Genomic DNA, 14,702 nt, shown 5'->3' with positions numbered 1-14,702 from the left:
TTGTGTTGATGCCAATGATCTGAGATTTACAGGCCAGTGAGAGTGGCTGCTGACTAACTAATCCTCTTTGCACTCCTTGCTTCTGTAGATCTGCTCCTTCACGGCTGTAGTTTACGCTCTTTTTAAACAGACGAGGTGGGGATGACCTACAATCCAGCCGAGACGACTTCCCACATTTTGGCTGGAAATTGTAATCCCTTCTGCTCCTTATTTTTAGATGTTTCATCACATTGGGGACTATATCTTGTTTTCTTTTTTCCCTTTTCATGGATTATGCCTTAACTTTCAGACCTGCGTACAATTCCAGTGCGATGGAAAAAGTGGATTATGAGGGGCTGGCTGAATGTATCCTACGGCACATACTGGACACGAGGAGAAGATGCAAAATATGTAAAACAAAACAGGTTAGTTTTGGAAACCTAGACAATTGTCAGACTATTGTGTTTCAGTATGATGCTGATAAAGTCCACCAGAACAATATGGTTTATGTCTACTCCATATTGACTTCTTAATGCGTTATCCACCCTCATTAAATCTTAACAGCAGATGGTTTTGCTGTAAATCTGTAATCCACCTCAAGATTAAAATCACAAATTGCATGTATTTGTATTTTATTCTGATAGGTTAACTTGTTATGATTGAGTTTTTCTCACCTGTCCTCTGTGGATACAATAATATGGAGAGAATGTAAAGCGACGTGGCTGCGAGTAGGATGGTCCACAGCCAGAGCCAGAAGGACCTGGAAGACTTTAACGCATTAACCAGCTCAGGTCTAAATCTGTCCACTAGATAATTTGTTGGAAAGCCGCCTTTCTTCTGGCACACACAGTGTCAACACGTGGAGCTTAGCAGGTGGCTCTTTCCAACGTGCTGAGCATGTGCAGGAAAAGGCTCCATAACCATAAATAAGCCTCATCATGTTTTTATATGAATGTTAAGTTATACAACAAATTTTTGAATTTTACGAAATATTTATTTGGAAACGTTCCTATTTGATCATATAAAAGGCCAAATGGGCCCTAAAATCAATTTGTGTTAAATAACACATTCAATTACAACAATTAGGATTTAGCATTTCAATCCAATATACAGTGCAGTCATTTGGAACAGATTGATAGATGTGGGGTTGGTGCATTTAAAATTCTAAAAAAGAATTCACTATTATGTCAAACAAGCAATCATCAAGAATTAAACACAAAGCAATATAAACAATAAATCCCAGAGTTGTAAAACTTGTATGTTTAGGTTCTTTCTTTTCTATATTTTTGGGAATTGAAGATCTAAATAATACAGAATTTGCAAAAAAACAAAAAAACAAGGAACAGGGAATCCTTAGGGATTCACGAGTCATATTTTAAACAAATGGTAGGGGTAGAGGCTGAGAAATCCCAACCTTATATTCTCTACTATGAGACATGCTCCAGATTTCCCATAATGCAACTTAAATGTGTCATTCACCATTCCTCCCACAACACCCACATCTTCTATACATGACCTTGAAAGTCTATAAATATGAGTTCAAGCTCTGACAAGCCTGATGACACAGCTGTGATATCATCTGGGTTATTTTCTTGACCAAGGTCCTTTAGAGGCAGAGGAGACATACAAGCTGTTAATACAGGCTGACTTGTTCTAACCCTGACTATTTTATCTATGATTTGACGGAGTGAATGTTCTTAATGTTTGTATTGTCAGAAAAACACATTGTGGTGTGGCGTAACTGTGACTCATCAACATGTTTTCCTCTTTTATTTCCCCCCTCAACCATATGTCCAGGCTTTGGCCTCCTCCTGATCTGGCCCCAGCGGATGAGGTCAGTAGAGGTCATCACCATGGTGACCTTTTCTGAGACAACGCAAGTCTCCCCGATGGAGCTCTGCGAGCCACCCTGCATGACGGCAGCCCTGTCCCCCGGGCTGCGGAGGAAAAAAATGCTGTGGCAGAATGCTGTGAAACACATCATGATCCAGCAGGAGCTCAGCGCCCAGGTAAAAAGATGTATCCCATAGTAATCAGCAGATGTGTTGTACCCAGATGAAAATAGCTGTTTTATTTGAAAACCTCTGCAGGATTATTATGACTGTACGTGCAGTAACACTTTACACTCTGAACATTCCTTGTTACACAAAACTGAGAAAATTGTAATAAGCTGGAACTCATGTCTGATGCCTTAATAGGACAATGTGTGCGATGACAGCATCAACATGAACTTTTAGGCCACTGAGGCAGGAGTCAACACCGCCTGTACACCAAAGAAATGTTGCTAATTAATTAAGTTCATCCAAATAAGCAGAAGAAAATACTGAACACCAGTATCCATTCATACAGATATCTTTTTTGGATTCATATTTCATTGTTTTTCAAGTGTTTTGAGTTGCCTGCCATAACTTCAGTTTAATACAAGTTAATCGAATTTTGTTTAATGCTCTAAAAATTCATTAATTCTCTAATTGCAAGGCCAAAATCAGACATTTAGATATATGAAAAGTCTTCACAAAATCTGAGCAAAATAACCCTACACTACTACACGGATCCAAGCCTTTAAAAGGGGGCCAGCCCACACTGCCCAAGGATCAGTGGCCAAAAAGAACCAGTTAAGTGATGTAAAACTAAGCAGGTAGTTAACTAAACTAAGCTAAAATAGGGAACTATTTGTTGTCATAATCAGTTTGCTTTCAACAATAAAGCCATTCCTGTCCAAAACATTTTGTTTGCTATTTGATAGGTGGGAGTGGAGCCGGCACAAAAGATCTTTGTGACGGATGCCTACATGGAGGAAATCAACAAGCAAATCCGCAACAAGGCCTCACGCGGGGTCACAAAACGTCGCTCCTCCACCTTCAGGATGCACTCATCCCATCCCCGTGGTTCCACCAGCACACAAAACAGCGTCAGAGCGTCTTTTCATGACTACGCCAGCGATGCCGACTTCTTCCTGCACTGGGGCCACACAATTCGAGGAGTCTACATACCCACCCTGAGGCACACCTTCAAGTCTCGTGACCTGGAGAAACTTTACCAGCAACATTATTCCCACCAACGGCGCAACTCTCTGGCCATCAGTAATGTTATTGACGCAGTGGCAAAGCTACATGTACTGGTGCTGTACCTGGGGCTGACCCCTGAGCCGGTCACTGACACTCTGCGTGGCTGTCTCACCGGAGTGTTCATGGTGTTAGCTATAGCACTGTGCAACATAGTGCTAACCTGCAAAGACTCCATTTCCCCACGGTGGCTTCACTTCGCTGGCCTGGCTAGCTGGTTGTCACAGACCACACAGGTGCTGGGAGGACTGGTATATGGACTGGAAAAAGACCCTTCGTGGTATGTTCTGTACACGTTATTCGCCACATACACCCTGCTGCCGTTACCTCTGCTGTGGGCCATGTGCGCTGGCTCCCTCACCTCAATACTTCACCTTCTGGTGGAGATAGTGCACTACTACAATGATGCGCTGCTTTTGAGAACGGTGAGAAAATCAGCTGTTTGTGTCGTGAAATTCCTATAAATGTATCACAATGAAACAAAAAAAGATCTCTTAACAAGATTATATTACTGTCAAGGTAACTATACAGTTAATTTTATCAGATTCATTACAGTGATACTTTCTTAGCTTTCTGGGTTGTACCTTTATCTTGCTATGCTAGAGCTACCCGCAGTGCTCAAGGTTTCATTTAAAGGATAATTTAATATTCGCCTATATTACAGTTCTGAAAATGGGGAAATTATTGATAGGCTCGTGGGTTCTCAGTAAAATGAATAGTCACATAGGCCTCATTAAAAATGTAAAATAAGGTAGTGAGAATATTTAGTTCACACCTAAATTCGGACACACAAAATTTACCAAATACATATATCACATTTTTTTACATACAAAGCCTTATGTGGCCTAAACACAATTAAAACTAACACAACTACTACTAAGGGGCAAAATATGGTAAGTCTATATTATGTGAAAGGTATATTCACCCTCAAAAGGAAACGTTAGTGCACCTGTCTCAGCTACAGGTTTACCTCAGCAACCAGGCAGGGGCTCCACACTTGCACACACTCCTGCTTTACTACTCTTTGCTAAGTTTTAAAAATGTAATCCAAACACACTCTTAAAAAATCTTGACATATAAGGAAGTTGCTATCGCTCAGTTACTCAGTTTAAAATTTTAGCAAACCAGAAAAATTTGGAGAAATAATCCCGAATGTGAAAAACGAATGTTTTCCTGAACAATTTAAGTCAATGATTTTCCCAAGTATGTAGTAGAAGACAAAAGCAATCCAACTCAGATTAAGACCACCTTGCAGATCACAGATCAACTCTATTGCAGGTAGCTCAATTAACATTAAAGTTAAAGTTAGGAATGTGAATAAACGTCATTTTAACCCTTTTGGAGCATACAACTGTTTTAACAGTTTTTAACCATTTTAAGACTATCATTACAGTTTGTATTACTTTGAATCAGTCCACCAGAATGTACAATCTTTTAACATCATCACAGGTTCTACTTTGCTTTTAAACGTCTAACAGAATGTAAGCGTGTTAGCGTTTTAACTGTCACAAACTTTGAATTTTTCAAAGTGTAAAAGTTTTCCTTTAAGGGTTATATCGACAAAAGATACTTTCAGCCTGTATTTTATGTTGATGAGTGCCAACTGGTCTTTTTTTTTTAATTTGCAATTATTACACAAAACAACAGGCCAAGGTAATGCCAACACGACTAATCTCCATTTTTATTTTTTTATTTCAGCCTACACATATTGGCTTTTCATGGTTGAAATTTGTTGTTTAAATGCAAAATTTCTCTTGGATGCAGGTGTTTGCAAAAGGTCTGCTTTACCTGGGTATGAACACAGCTGGTTTGTTCATTCATTACCTCACAGACCATGCCCAGAGACAAGTTTTTCTTGAGACGAGGCGCTGCATCGAAGGTCGTGTCAAACTAGAGCAAGAGAACCAAAGACAGGTACAGTGACTGCTGCTGTGTTGGGCTAAAGTTTGGAGTTGGAGGTATCTGAACTGAGGGGGGGGAAACACAATATAACCACTGTTCACTGATTTAACTTTGTTACAGACCTTAACTTAGGGTCTTGCAAGTTATTCTATACAATGGAAGATAGACTTTTTTTTTTATCTTGGTACACAGGAGCGTCTTGTGCTGTCGATCCTGCCTCGCTTTGTTGCCTTGGAGATGATTGCTGACATGAGCTCTTTGGAAGATGAACTCAATCCTCATGAGTTTCACAAGATTTATATCCACCAGTACAAAGATGTCAGGTAAACATTATGTTAGTTTGTGAGTATTTACAGAGCCATTTTCAAAGGAATTGGATGTCTCTTCTTTAAAATTTGATTTCACGGGTTTGGTGTTGTCCTTTTCAAATTGAAAACCCTTTATATTCCGTCTAGCTGCTCAGAGCTTTACATTTTCAGTTCTTCTCTTTGCAGCATCCTTTTTGCGGACATAAAAGGCTTCACTCTGTTGTCCATGAACCTGTCAGCTCAGGATCTTGTCAGAACCCTCAACGAGCTCTTTGGACGCTTTGACCGACTGGCAGAAGTAAGAATCTAAATGTCTTTTCTTTTTTTACACAACTTCTTATCCATCAGCAACTTCATTTCGCTCTGCCTCTGTGTCTTGTGTGAAAGGAGCACCACTGCCTTCGGATAAAGATACTGGGAGACTGTTACTACTGTGTGTCAGGGGTTCCTGAGCCACAGCGTGCACATGCCCGTCATTGTGTTGAGTTGGGCCTGGCTATGATCAGCACCATACAGTAAGTCCCGATAGGCAGGAATGGTATGAAAGAAAATCTCCTAACAGATACAACTCCGAGTCAGGACAATAAACCATGTGCGGTTGCATATGTGCTAGAAGAAAATCACATGAGAAATTCTGTTGGTCTCTTGAATCCTGACTCGAAAGCTCACAGTAAAAGATGACCGAGTTTAATGTCTGGCGCGTAGTATTCTAACACAGCCACTTTACTACCGCTCAAATCTAGGTATGTGAGGCAGCAGCTGAACTTTGACATGGACATGAGGATTGGGATCCACTCGGGCTCTGTCCTGTGTGGGGTGCTGGGCCTGCAGAAATGGCAGTTTGATGTCTGGTCATGGGACGTGGGCATTGCCAACATGCTGGAGGCTGGGGGTATACCAGGGTGAGCCTATTCTAGTGTCAACCAACAGCACATACCGTGTTTGTTCTTCTGTCATGTATTTTCCTTTTGAGTTTCATATTAATGTGGTTGTGGTGTTGACAACAAAGCTAAAACTAGTAAACACATAAAATATTTTTTTGAAGTCCAGAAGTCATAGACAGTCCCCTGATTGGACAACAATCCCTAATGTGTGTATACAACATGTTAGCTGATACTTGACAGACTTTTGGCTTGTCAACTTTGGGCTTTCTTCCATAAATAAAAGTTAAATAGTGTAATCTTCTCTACTTTTTCTCGACTATTTCTCGTCATTTGATTTGTTTTTCAGCAGGATAACAGGACAACTCCTGATCCAGTTTTCTTTTCTTTTTTTGTGATCAATTATTTATTTAGAAATGTACAAAGAAATTACATCATATATTACAAAATGTTCCCCCTTTACTTCCCCCCACCCCCCTGGAAAACATACATCTATTTTTCATTTTGATGTCAGGAGCATAACTAACTCTCAGGATCATTAATATTGACCAAATTCAATTCATATATTATTAGAAATACATCTTGTCGTGAATATTGGTTGCCGATTTTGATATCAAAGTTAGTTGGACTATTTCCCTTGGTTAATGTCTGATTATTAGTTGAACCATTACGATGAGAGAATGTTTCTTTGTACAGCACTAATGATTTGCAATGCTTTTATGCTCTCTCATACAGACGCATCCACATCTCAAGGGCCACACTGGACTGTCTTGGGGGCATGTACAAGACAGAAGATGGTCATGGGCGGGACAGGAATGAGTTTCTGCAGAAGCACAACATCGACACGTTCCTCATCTGCGCTCAGGAGGAAAAAAACAAGGTTGAACATGTCGAGCCCCTCAAAGTGCAGAAAACAAATCGGACCTGGCACCAAGACATGCCATTTGGAAACATCATGGACATGAACAGTGTAGGTGCTTGCTGGGATACAAAATGGAAAAAAAAAAAAGCATTTATTTTCTTTCTGTTAAGATGTTTCACTCCTGATACCTTTGGCACAAGGGCATATCATAGACGCTTTAACCACAAAAGACAGATTTCACTGACACCAACCTGATTTATTTTTACATCTTTTTCTTGTGTTGCAGATTCTTGCCTCATTTACAAACGGCTCGCTGCCCAACATATGGCAGTCTTCCTCCAAGGAGATCAACAAACGCATCAAACAAGCGATTGAGGTTCAGAGCAGTGAGCGGATGCACAGGGAGCACATCACTCCACTGACCCTGGTGTTCAAAGACACTCACATAGAGGACAAGGTAAGCAGGTTATCAGGATGCGGTGGTAGGCATTAATAAATTATCGTGTCGGAGGGTTTGATGTGGTCTGTTATCATTTCTTTTTTTTTTTGACGTTGTTTGGTTGTTCCAGTTCTGCCAGATGAGAGATGAAATGTTCAACTCCAACCTGGTCTGCTCCTTCATCTTGCTGCTCTTCCTCATGGCTACGCAGGCCCTCGTTCCTGCACCCAGGTAGGCACCCTCAGCAATCTTTTTAGATTGAAGCCAAAATATACAGTGAATTTTATTTTCATGCGTTTTATTTAATGATACTAAAACATACAAAACCAAGCGCTTCCAACCAAAAAAAGCTCTCTGGCACTCATTGGTTAAACCCATAGACTCAATAAGAAGGTGTGACCAGTCAACTGTTTTCAGGCTTTGATTTTGGTCTGTTAAAGTCACCATCTTGGTTTCCCAGGGTGCCTCAATTGGAAAAGGACGGTGGAGCTGTAGAGGAGCGAGGGCTTAGCAATCAGCTAACACTAAAAGTAGCTGGGTTACGAGAAACTTCATGGTAACCGTGATATAATAAGAATGCTATTTTTCCAAAGCAAAAAAGCAAGCTTAAAACAAAGTACACTTAACTCCTTGGAGACTCTTTTTGTCGCCTGACATTTTTCAAGTTCTTGTGGTAGCATCTTGTCGATTACAAAGTAGCCATGCCCTAAAAGCATTGTTTATTGTTATGGTACTCTAAATGGGTTTGATTTGTCACCAAATGAACATGCTGTTATGAAAACAACGTTTGGTTTTTCTCATACAATTACCATTTAGAGCAGCTTCTGGTGCTATTCAGGCACTTCTGCATTGATGTCATGTTTTTAGAATCCGATGACACGGCCATTTCCTGTTGAGGGTCCATGTCATAACCCTACATGAACTGATAACACTGTGACTCTCCCTTTGAAACTTCTGTGTGTAGGATCTGAACTTTTTTTTTTATTTAGCTTTGCTGCCATCTTGAGGAGGAATGAAATAATGCTGCTATCTCCTCTTAAATGAACTTCACACTTTCTCACACCAGTTTTTCTTTTCACATGTTGGTTCTTGAGTTCACCCTCCTATTTTCTACTTAACTTAATTCCCCTCTCTTCTTCCCTCGCTGCAGGCTGTTTCCAGCTGTGCTTCAGTTCTCAGTCTTCCTGCTTGCCTACATGCTGCTTCTACTTGTAGCTCTGGCTGAGGAGTTCAAGTGTGCTCCTGCAGCGCTGCAGCGGTTCTGCTGCTGGATCCACGAAAACAACAGTGCCCGTAACCTCCTCACCCTCACCGCCATCTTAATTAACTTTGGCTTAGTCTCCACTGACATGGTGATCAAAGATTTATGTGCTTGAAAATGTTGATGAAAGTTTATTTTTTCTTGACATATTTTCCTCTTTATACAGCTTTATAATTTGTGCCTGATGTCATAGATGTGAAGTCCTACATATTGAAATAGGCGTTTCAGTAAATCAAGGCACTCCTACCATACGTCCTCACGTTACTGGAATAATCTGCCCTTTAATGTTAATGCACATAGAGAAAAAAAACCTACTAACGTGTTAGCTTTGAAAATTACACCACACTTCTAGAATCGGATTCTAATAATTTACACAAAACAGTTAAAACAATGAATATATGTAAATATTTCAGTATTTTGGTTGTAGGTTTTGTGTGATTTGTGTGTTCTTTTGTTATTTCCAGGTGTGGTGCATCCTCACAGGCGCAGGAGAAGCTGATATAATAGACAGGATGAATACAGCCTCACGTCCATTCACCCTCTGCAATCATCCCGAGGTATGCAACGCTTTAAAGATCTTCTTTAACAAAATGCAACAGAATTATTCGATACTACAAAAAAAAAAAAAAAGTTTAGTATTCATGAAACTGAATATTGTCATCACACATTCTTGACACAAAGTTATCATGTATATTTTTTTGGACTTTTAACTTTGAGAAAGTGATAATGCAATGAAAACAAATCTGTCTCCTCAGGTGTTTGTACTGAGCGGCGTGATTGCCATGGTGACCTGTGCTGTGTTCCTGCGTCTAAACTCTCTGCTGAAGCTGACTGTGTTGCTGCTGGTGGTGGCCGTCTACTCCTACCTCATCCATCTGGCCTTCCTCTCACTCACGCGCCACGATGTGCTGCACGGGTCAGATTCAGCTCAGGCTATTGAAAAACAATTTTAATTCATTGTTTTGCTTTGACATGAAAACAAATTCAAACTGTTGGTGTGGATAGTATCCTGTATGTATTGTTTTTGTACTGTTGATCACATATTCATGTTACGCCTCTAAAGTCCTCTTTTCTTCATTAACTACTGCACAGGTCTCACTACTTCAGGAGAAAAGCAATTTCTATCCTTCTCATGCTCATGTTTATTGTCGCTGTCTTCTACAACGGACGGCAGGTAATGACAAATGCCACAGATTTCATTACGCTGCTGTCAAGTTCAGTATTTTAATGCAGGCTCGAAATATGATCCTGCATTGTTGAGACCATATCGTTTGAGAACCTTGCCTAAGTAGTTGGGTAAAGGTGTGTGTCCTCTTACCTGTCCTTTACTGTATAGTGGGAGGCCACTGCCAGGCTGGACTTCCTGTGGCGTCTGCAGGCCCAACAGGAAGTGGAAGACATGATGGAATTGCGGGAACACAACGAGTGTCTGTTGCACAACATCCTGCCTTTGCATGTGGCACGACATTTTCTTGACAGGAGCAAATACGATGAGGTGAAAAAAAGTTTTTCGTCCTATATTGTGTGTACTTGAAAAGCAAATGACAAAAGACTTGAGTCAAATTGAAGGTAACCAAAGCCATGACTAAGACATTTTTCATGAGAACACATTTTATTCATTTCAGATGTGTGTGTGTGGACATTTTTAAGTGCTATGCATTGGGTGTTTCATATTTTTGAAATGTATTTTCATTAACCTAACAGCGAATCTGTGGGAACAGCTGACCTCTTACCTTCTTACCTTTAAGGCATACTGACTACTCAGTCCATAAACTGTATAAACAAGGACATTTCTTGACCCCATTTTCATATCAGGAGCTTTACTCACAGTCCTATGACGAAGTAGGTGTCATGTTTGCCTCCATCGCTGGATTCAACGAGTATTTTGAGCAGAAAGAGATCAAACACGAGGGAGTGGACTGTCTTCGGCTGCTGAATGAGATCATTGCTGGCTTTGATGAGGTACGAACGAGAACAGAAAATCAAAGTGTGACCAGTGTAGTAGATCTAGAACATGTATCGACTCTTAACTAGAAAATAGAATCTGAATACAGGATCATTTCTGCAAACGGGATAAAGATTAATCAACTGTATAAAGGCTATAAAAGTTCATCTACATATTTTATTTGTATGTGCTATATGAATGTGTTATTCCGTTACATTGCTGCCTTTTTAGCTGAAAGCAATATATGACTTTGATGTGTGGTATTGTCTCTCTCTCAGTTACTAGAGGAGTCTTACTTTCACTTTGTGGAGAAGATAAAGACCATTGGGAGCTGCTACATGGCAGCGTCTGGCTTAGCTCCAGACAGACAGGTGGGAGATCTTCTGTTGCACACTCAGCTATTACTTTGTTTTGACTTCATTTGCCCTCCCATCATTCATTCTCCACCCTGCCTCTCTCTCTCTCTCTGTATCTAACATCCATCTCTCTCTCTCTCTCTCTCTCTCTCTCTCTCTGTATCTAACATCCATCTCTCTCTCTTTCTCTCTCTCTCTCTCTCTCTCTCTCAGGCATCTATGGATCAATGGAATCACTTGAGTGAGCTGGTTTTGTTTGCGTTGGCAATGCAAGAGACCCTTAGAGAAATAAACAGGCTGTCTGCCAAAAACTTTAAGCTGCGTGTGGGTAAGTGCCGTGTCTGGCTCCAACACACACACACACACACACACACACACACACACACACACACACACACACACACACACACACACACACACACACGAGCGATGGAAAAGTGCTGTAAACCACTCTGATCAAGCATCTTTTGTGTCTTAGTGATTTGTCTGAAGTGGATGATGAATGTAACTGTGTTGCATTGTTTACAGGTATAGCCCATGGTCCGGTGGTTGCGGGGGTGATAGGTGCCACAAAGCCGCAGTACGACATCTGGGGGTCAACGGTGAACCTGGCCAGCCGTATGGACAGCACAGGTGTGAGCGGACGGATCCAGGTACCCGAGGCCACACGCAAGATCCTGGCCGAGTGGGGTTTCATCTTAGAGCTAAGAGGAGAAATCTTTGTCAAAGGCGTGAGTGACTGAAGGACGAGGATGATTTTGTTGCCGTTACCTGTGATGTTGATATTCTGTGTTTAATTAATTCTATTATTGAACGATCCCATGCCCGGGCTAGCTGAGGGGTAATTGATTCTGCATATTTATGGGTTACATTTTTAAACAGAGGGCTAGGAAAGAAGCAAAAATAGTTAATGCCCCTGAGATCAGGATGGGTCATTTCCATCTTTTATGTTATTCATGGACCCTATAGTAACATTGAGAACACCTGCAATACTCCTGTTTTTGCCAGCTGTCTAACAATGGTGTCATATTTAACAACTTGCAAATTACATGGCTGCATCTGTTGAAAGGTTTAGTTTTTGTACCGCTCATTCTCATAGAGGACATTTCCACATGTCACAGTAGTGACCCTAATGCACAGATTCAAATATCAAAAGAAGTGATGGCTGAATTCCATTTTGCTGCTTTAGTTTCAGGGTGCTGTCCTCTGTGACAAAAGGTCTATTCTAATACACATGTGTGTTCTTTTGTAAGGGTTGGATTGGACAGCTCCACTGTTCAGATTTTCATGTCATAGCTGGAAATATTACAGATCCACCTCTGTTCAGTTTAAAGTATCCTGGTAATCCGTTGACGTGACTTAGCATGTTTTACTTTTATTTAAAAAAATTTATTAGGTGCAATAAAGTGACAAACTGGTGATATACAAATGAGGCACAAACAGACAAGGTCAGGACAACGACTCCAAAATACAGTAAAAAAATATAAAAATAAATAAGATAAATAAAGACAGCAAAATAAGACATTAATAGACACACATCATACTACGAACAGAAAAGCTACAAAACTATATGAAATACCTAAGAAAGGATACAAAAAGTGAAAGAAGCGAGAGAGAGAGAGAGAGAGAGAGAGAGAGAGAGAGAAGGGGAGGGAGAGAAGGTGTTAGTAAGGGGGACCAGGGAGGGAGGGGCCACCAGATAATATTTTTTTTAAATCGATGATTTGTGTAGGAATAAGCTCTACTCAGCACATGAACACAGCAAAAGGGGACAAGAGTGACATCTAAAGGTGAAAAGAAACAACAGTTGTTCCAGGAAGGCACCTTAGTGCATTGAATGTGAACTTATTAATGCCTTGTTGCCACATTTATGAAAAACTGTTGACAATAAAACACCTTGACGATGGATAACCAACCTATGTGAACTCTGCTGTCATTGCAGGTGAGCGAGACTCAGGGAAAAGTCCGCACGTACTTCATCAGCACCATGCGCAGCAAGCGGGCCAATGTGGTGACAGATGGTCGCACGGGGGGTCGGACGGGAGGACGCATGACGCTCGCAGGGGTGGTGTTTGGTCTGGTCCAGGCCAGAAACAAGGAAAAGATAAGAGAGTCCAACACGGGGTTCAGTCTGGCTCCCTGCTCCATGCAGTGCTGATGGAGGGGGTGTTTAAGGTCACATGACAACAGGATAGAGGAAGACCTATACTGTACCTTACACTTTCCCCAAATAGCATAGCTGCACAGACACAGAAGAGTTAGGCTGTTTCCTCCACAGCTGTGTCCCCCCGCCCTCCCCCCTCTGCTTTCTGCTATCTGAAAAGACGGTTTGAAGTCTTAATATTCTTGGCTGACACGCAGAGGGAACTCGTCATAATGCTGAGTCTTTCGGAGTTTATTTATAGGACCTAACTGTCTTACAGGCCTCTTTTACAGCAAATGTGATACGCTTTAGAGATTATCAGTACTGCATTCTGCATTTTATTGCCATATTTACACTTTAAAAGCACTGTGTTCGGTTCATCTTGTGCTATACTAACCCACCAACATGTCTTTTTTTTTTTTTTTTAATGTTTTGCTGGAATAATCCTCCAGCAGATCTTCTGACCTCTAAGCCAAAATACAAAATACCTCAAAACAACCAGCTCAACCTCACACAGCCCAAAAGCCTATATCATACTGACTGTTGTTTTTTACTTTGTTTGCATGAAATATTCTCACAGTTTTTCAGTATATTATGTTATATTGTAAGCTGACATATTAAATACGCTTAAAGTATCTTTCATAGTGGGACTTTTTATCTGCATATTTCTTTCTCAATCAATAAAATGAAGCGGGAATCCTGTTTCCTTTTTAATAAATACCTGGCTGCTTGGTGTCATATTGCACTGTTGTTTTCTGTAAATGCTCTTCACCAGTGTGTTGCTGAATGTATGTCTTGGCAGCTCACATGTCAGTGTCATTGTCACTCCGGATTACCAAAACATTTAGTCAAAAATCTGAAAGTGACACTTCACACTAACTTCTGTTACTGAACAAAAGTTGTATTTTTACGGCAACGGTGGAACTTAATGCTTACACTGTCTCCCTTGTCGTCTAATTTCTTTTATACTAAAAACCAAAGGAGAGACAAGGTTGTGTTCTTCTAAAAGAGATTGCTTTTGTCAATGGAAATATTCCTGGCAAAACATTTTCAATTTGATATATAATAATGATTTAATTATAAACATTATAGTGCTTGTTGATAATGTGACTGTCTTATGTAACAAATTTGATTTATTATGTAATTAATGTTTTATTGATGAGCTTTTCCTTGGGACATCCTGGACTTTGTACAGTAACTGGCACATAAACATCCTCTCAAAAACAAACTTAAAATGGTATCCAGTAATTTATCTAAAATCAAATGCAAATGAAAGAAATTAGGAAATGTTGGTCATTGTCCCCCAGTTTATTTTAAAAACATGATTAGATAGGCCTTCAAGAAAGTTTTTTATAAAGGTTTGGCTCATGAAATGTGTAAAAGCTGAATGCTAGAAAAGGGTAAAGAATGTGTTATTTTTTCCTGTGTAAATTGTTTTTTCATTATTTTTACAAAAAAAAAAAAAGTTCGAGTGTCCATTTTCCGCTAATAAAAGAAAGTAATGACAACATGTGCAAGTGTTGTCATTTAATTTCATTTGTACAAAGAAGAGTTGTGCTGG

At 40.3% G+C, this 14,702-nt stretch overlaps 1 protein-coding gene across 1 annotated transcript; it reads left to right on the top strand.

The window, feature by feature from the left end:
* Positions 1-14,664, top strand: si:dkey-206f10.1 (adenylate cyclase type 8). The gene is made up of 22 exons (XM_029279979.2): positions 1-190; positions 290-404; positions 1,777-1,988; positions 2,726-3,469; positions 4,809-4,958; positions 5,139-5,269; positions 5,441-5,552; positions 5,642-5,769; positions 5,998-6,156; positions 6,871-7,105; positions 7,284-7,454; positions 7,567-7,667; positions 8,587-8,788; positions 9,162-9,254; positions 9,453-9,613; positions 9,790-9,871; positions 10,034-10,192; positions 10,513-10,659; positions 10,921-11,013; positions 11,212-11,326; positions 11,527-11,729; positions 12,941-14,664. Exons 3-22 carry the CDS (start codon positions 1,809-1,811, stop codon positions 13,154-13,156), a joined length of 3,582 nt encoding a protein of 1,193 aa, XP_029135812.2. The 5' UTR covers positions 1-190; positions 290-404; positions 1,777-1,808; the 3' UTR covers positions 13,157-14,664.
* The last annotated feature ends 38 nt before the right edge of the window (positions 14,665-14,702 follow it).

This window comes from Labrus bergylta, chromosome 15 (genome assembly GCF_963930695.1).
Source record: "Labrus bergylta chromosome 15, fLabBer1.1, whole genome shotgun sequence".
NCBI lineage: Eukaryota > Metazoa > Chordata > Actinopteri > Labriformes > Labridae > Labrus > Labrus bergylta.
This window is presented reverse-complemented; position numbering and strand designations above follow the sequence as displayed.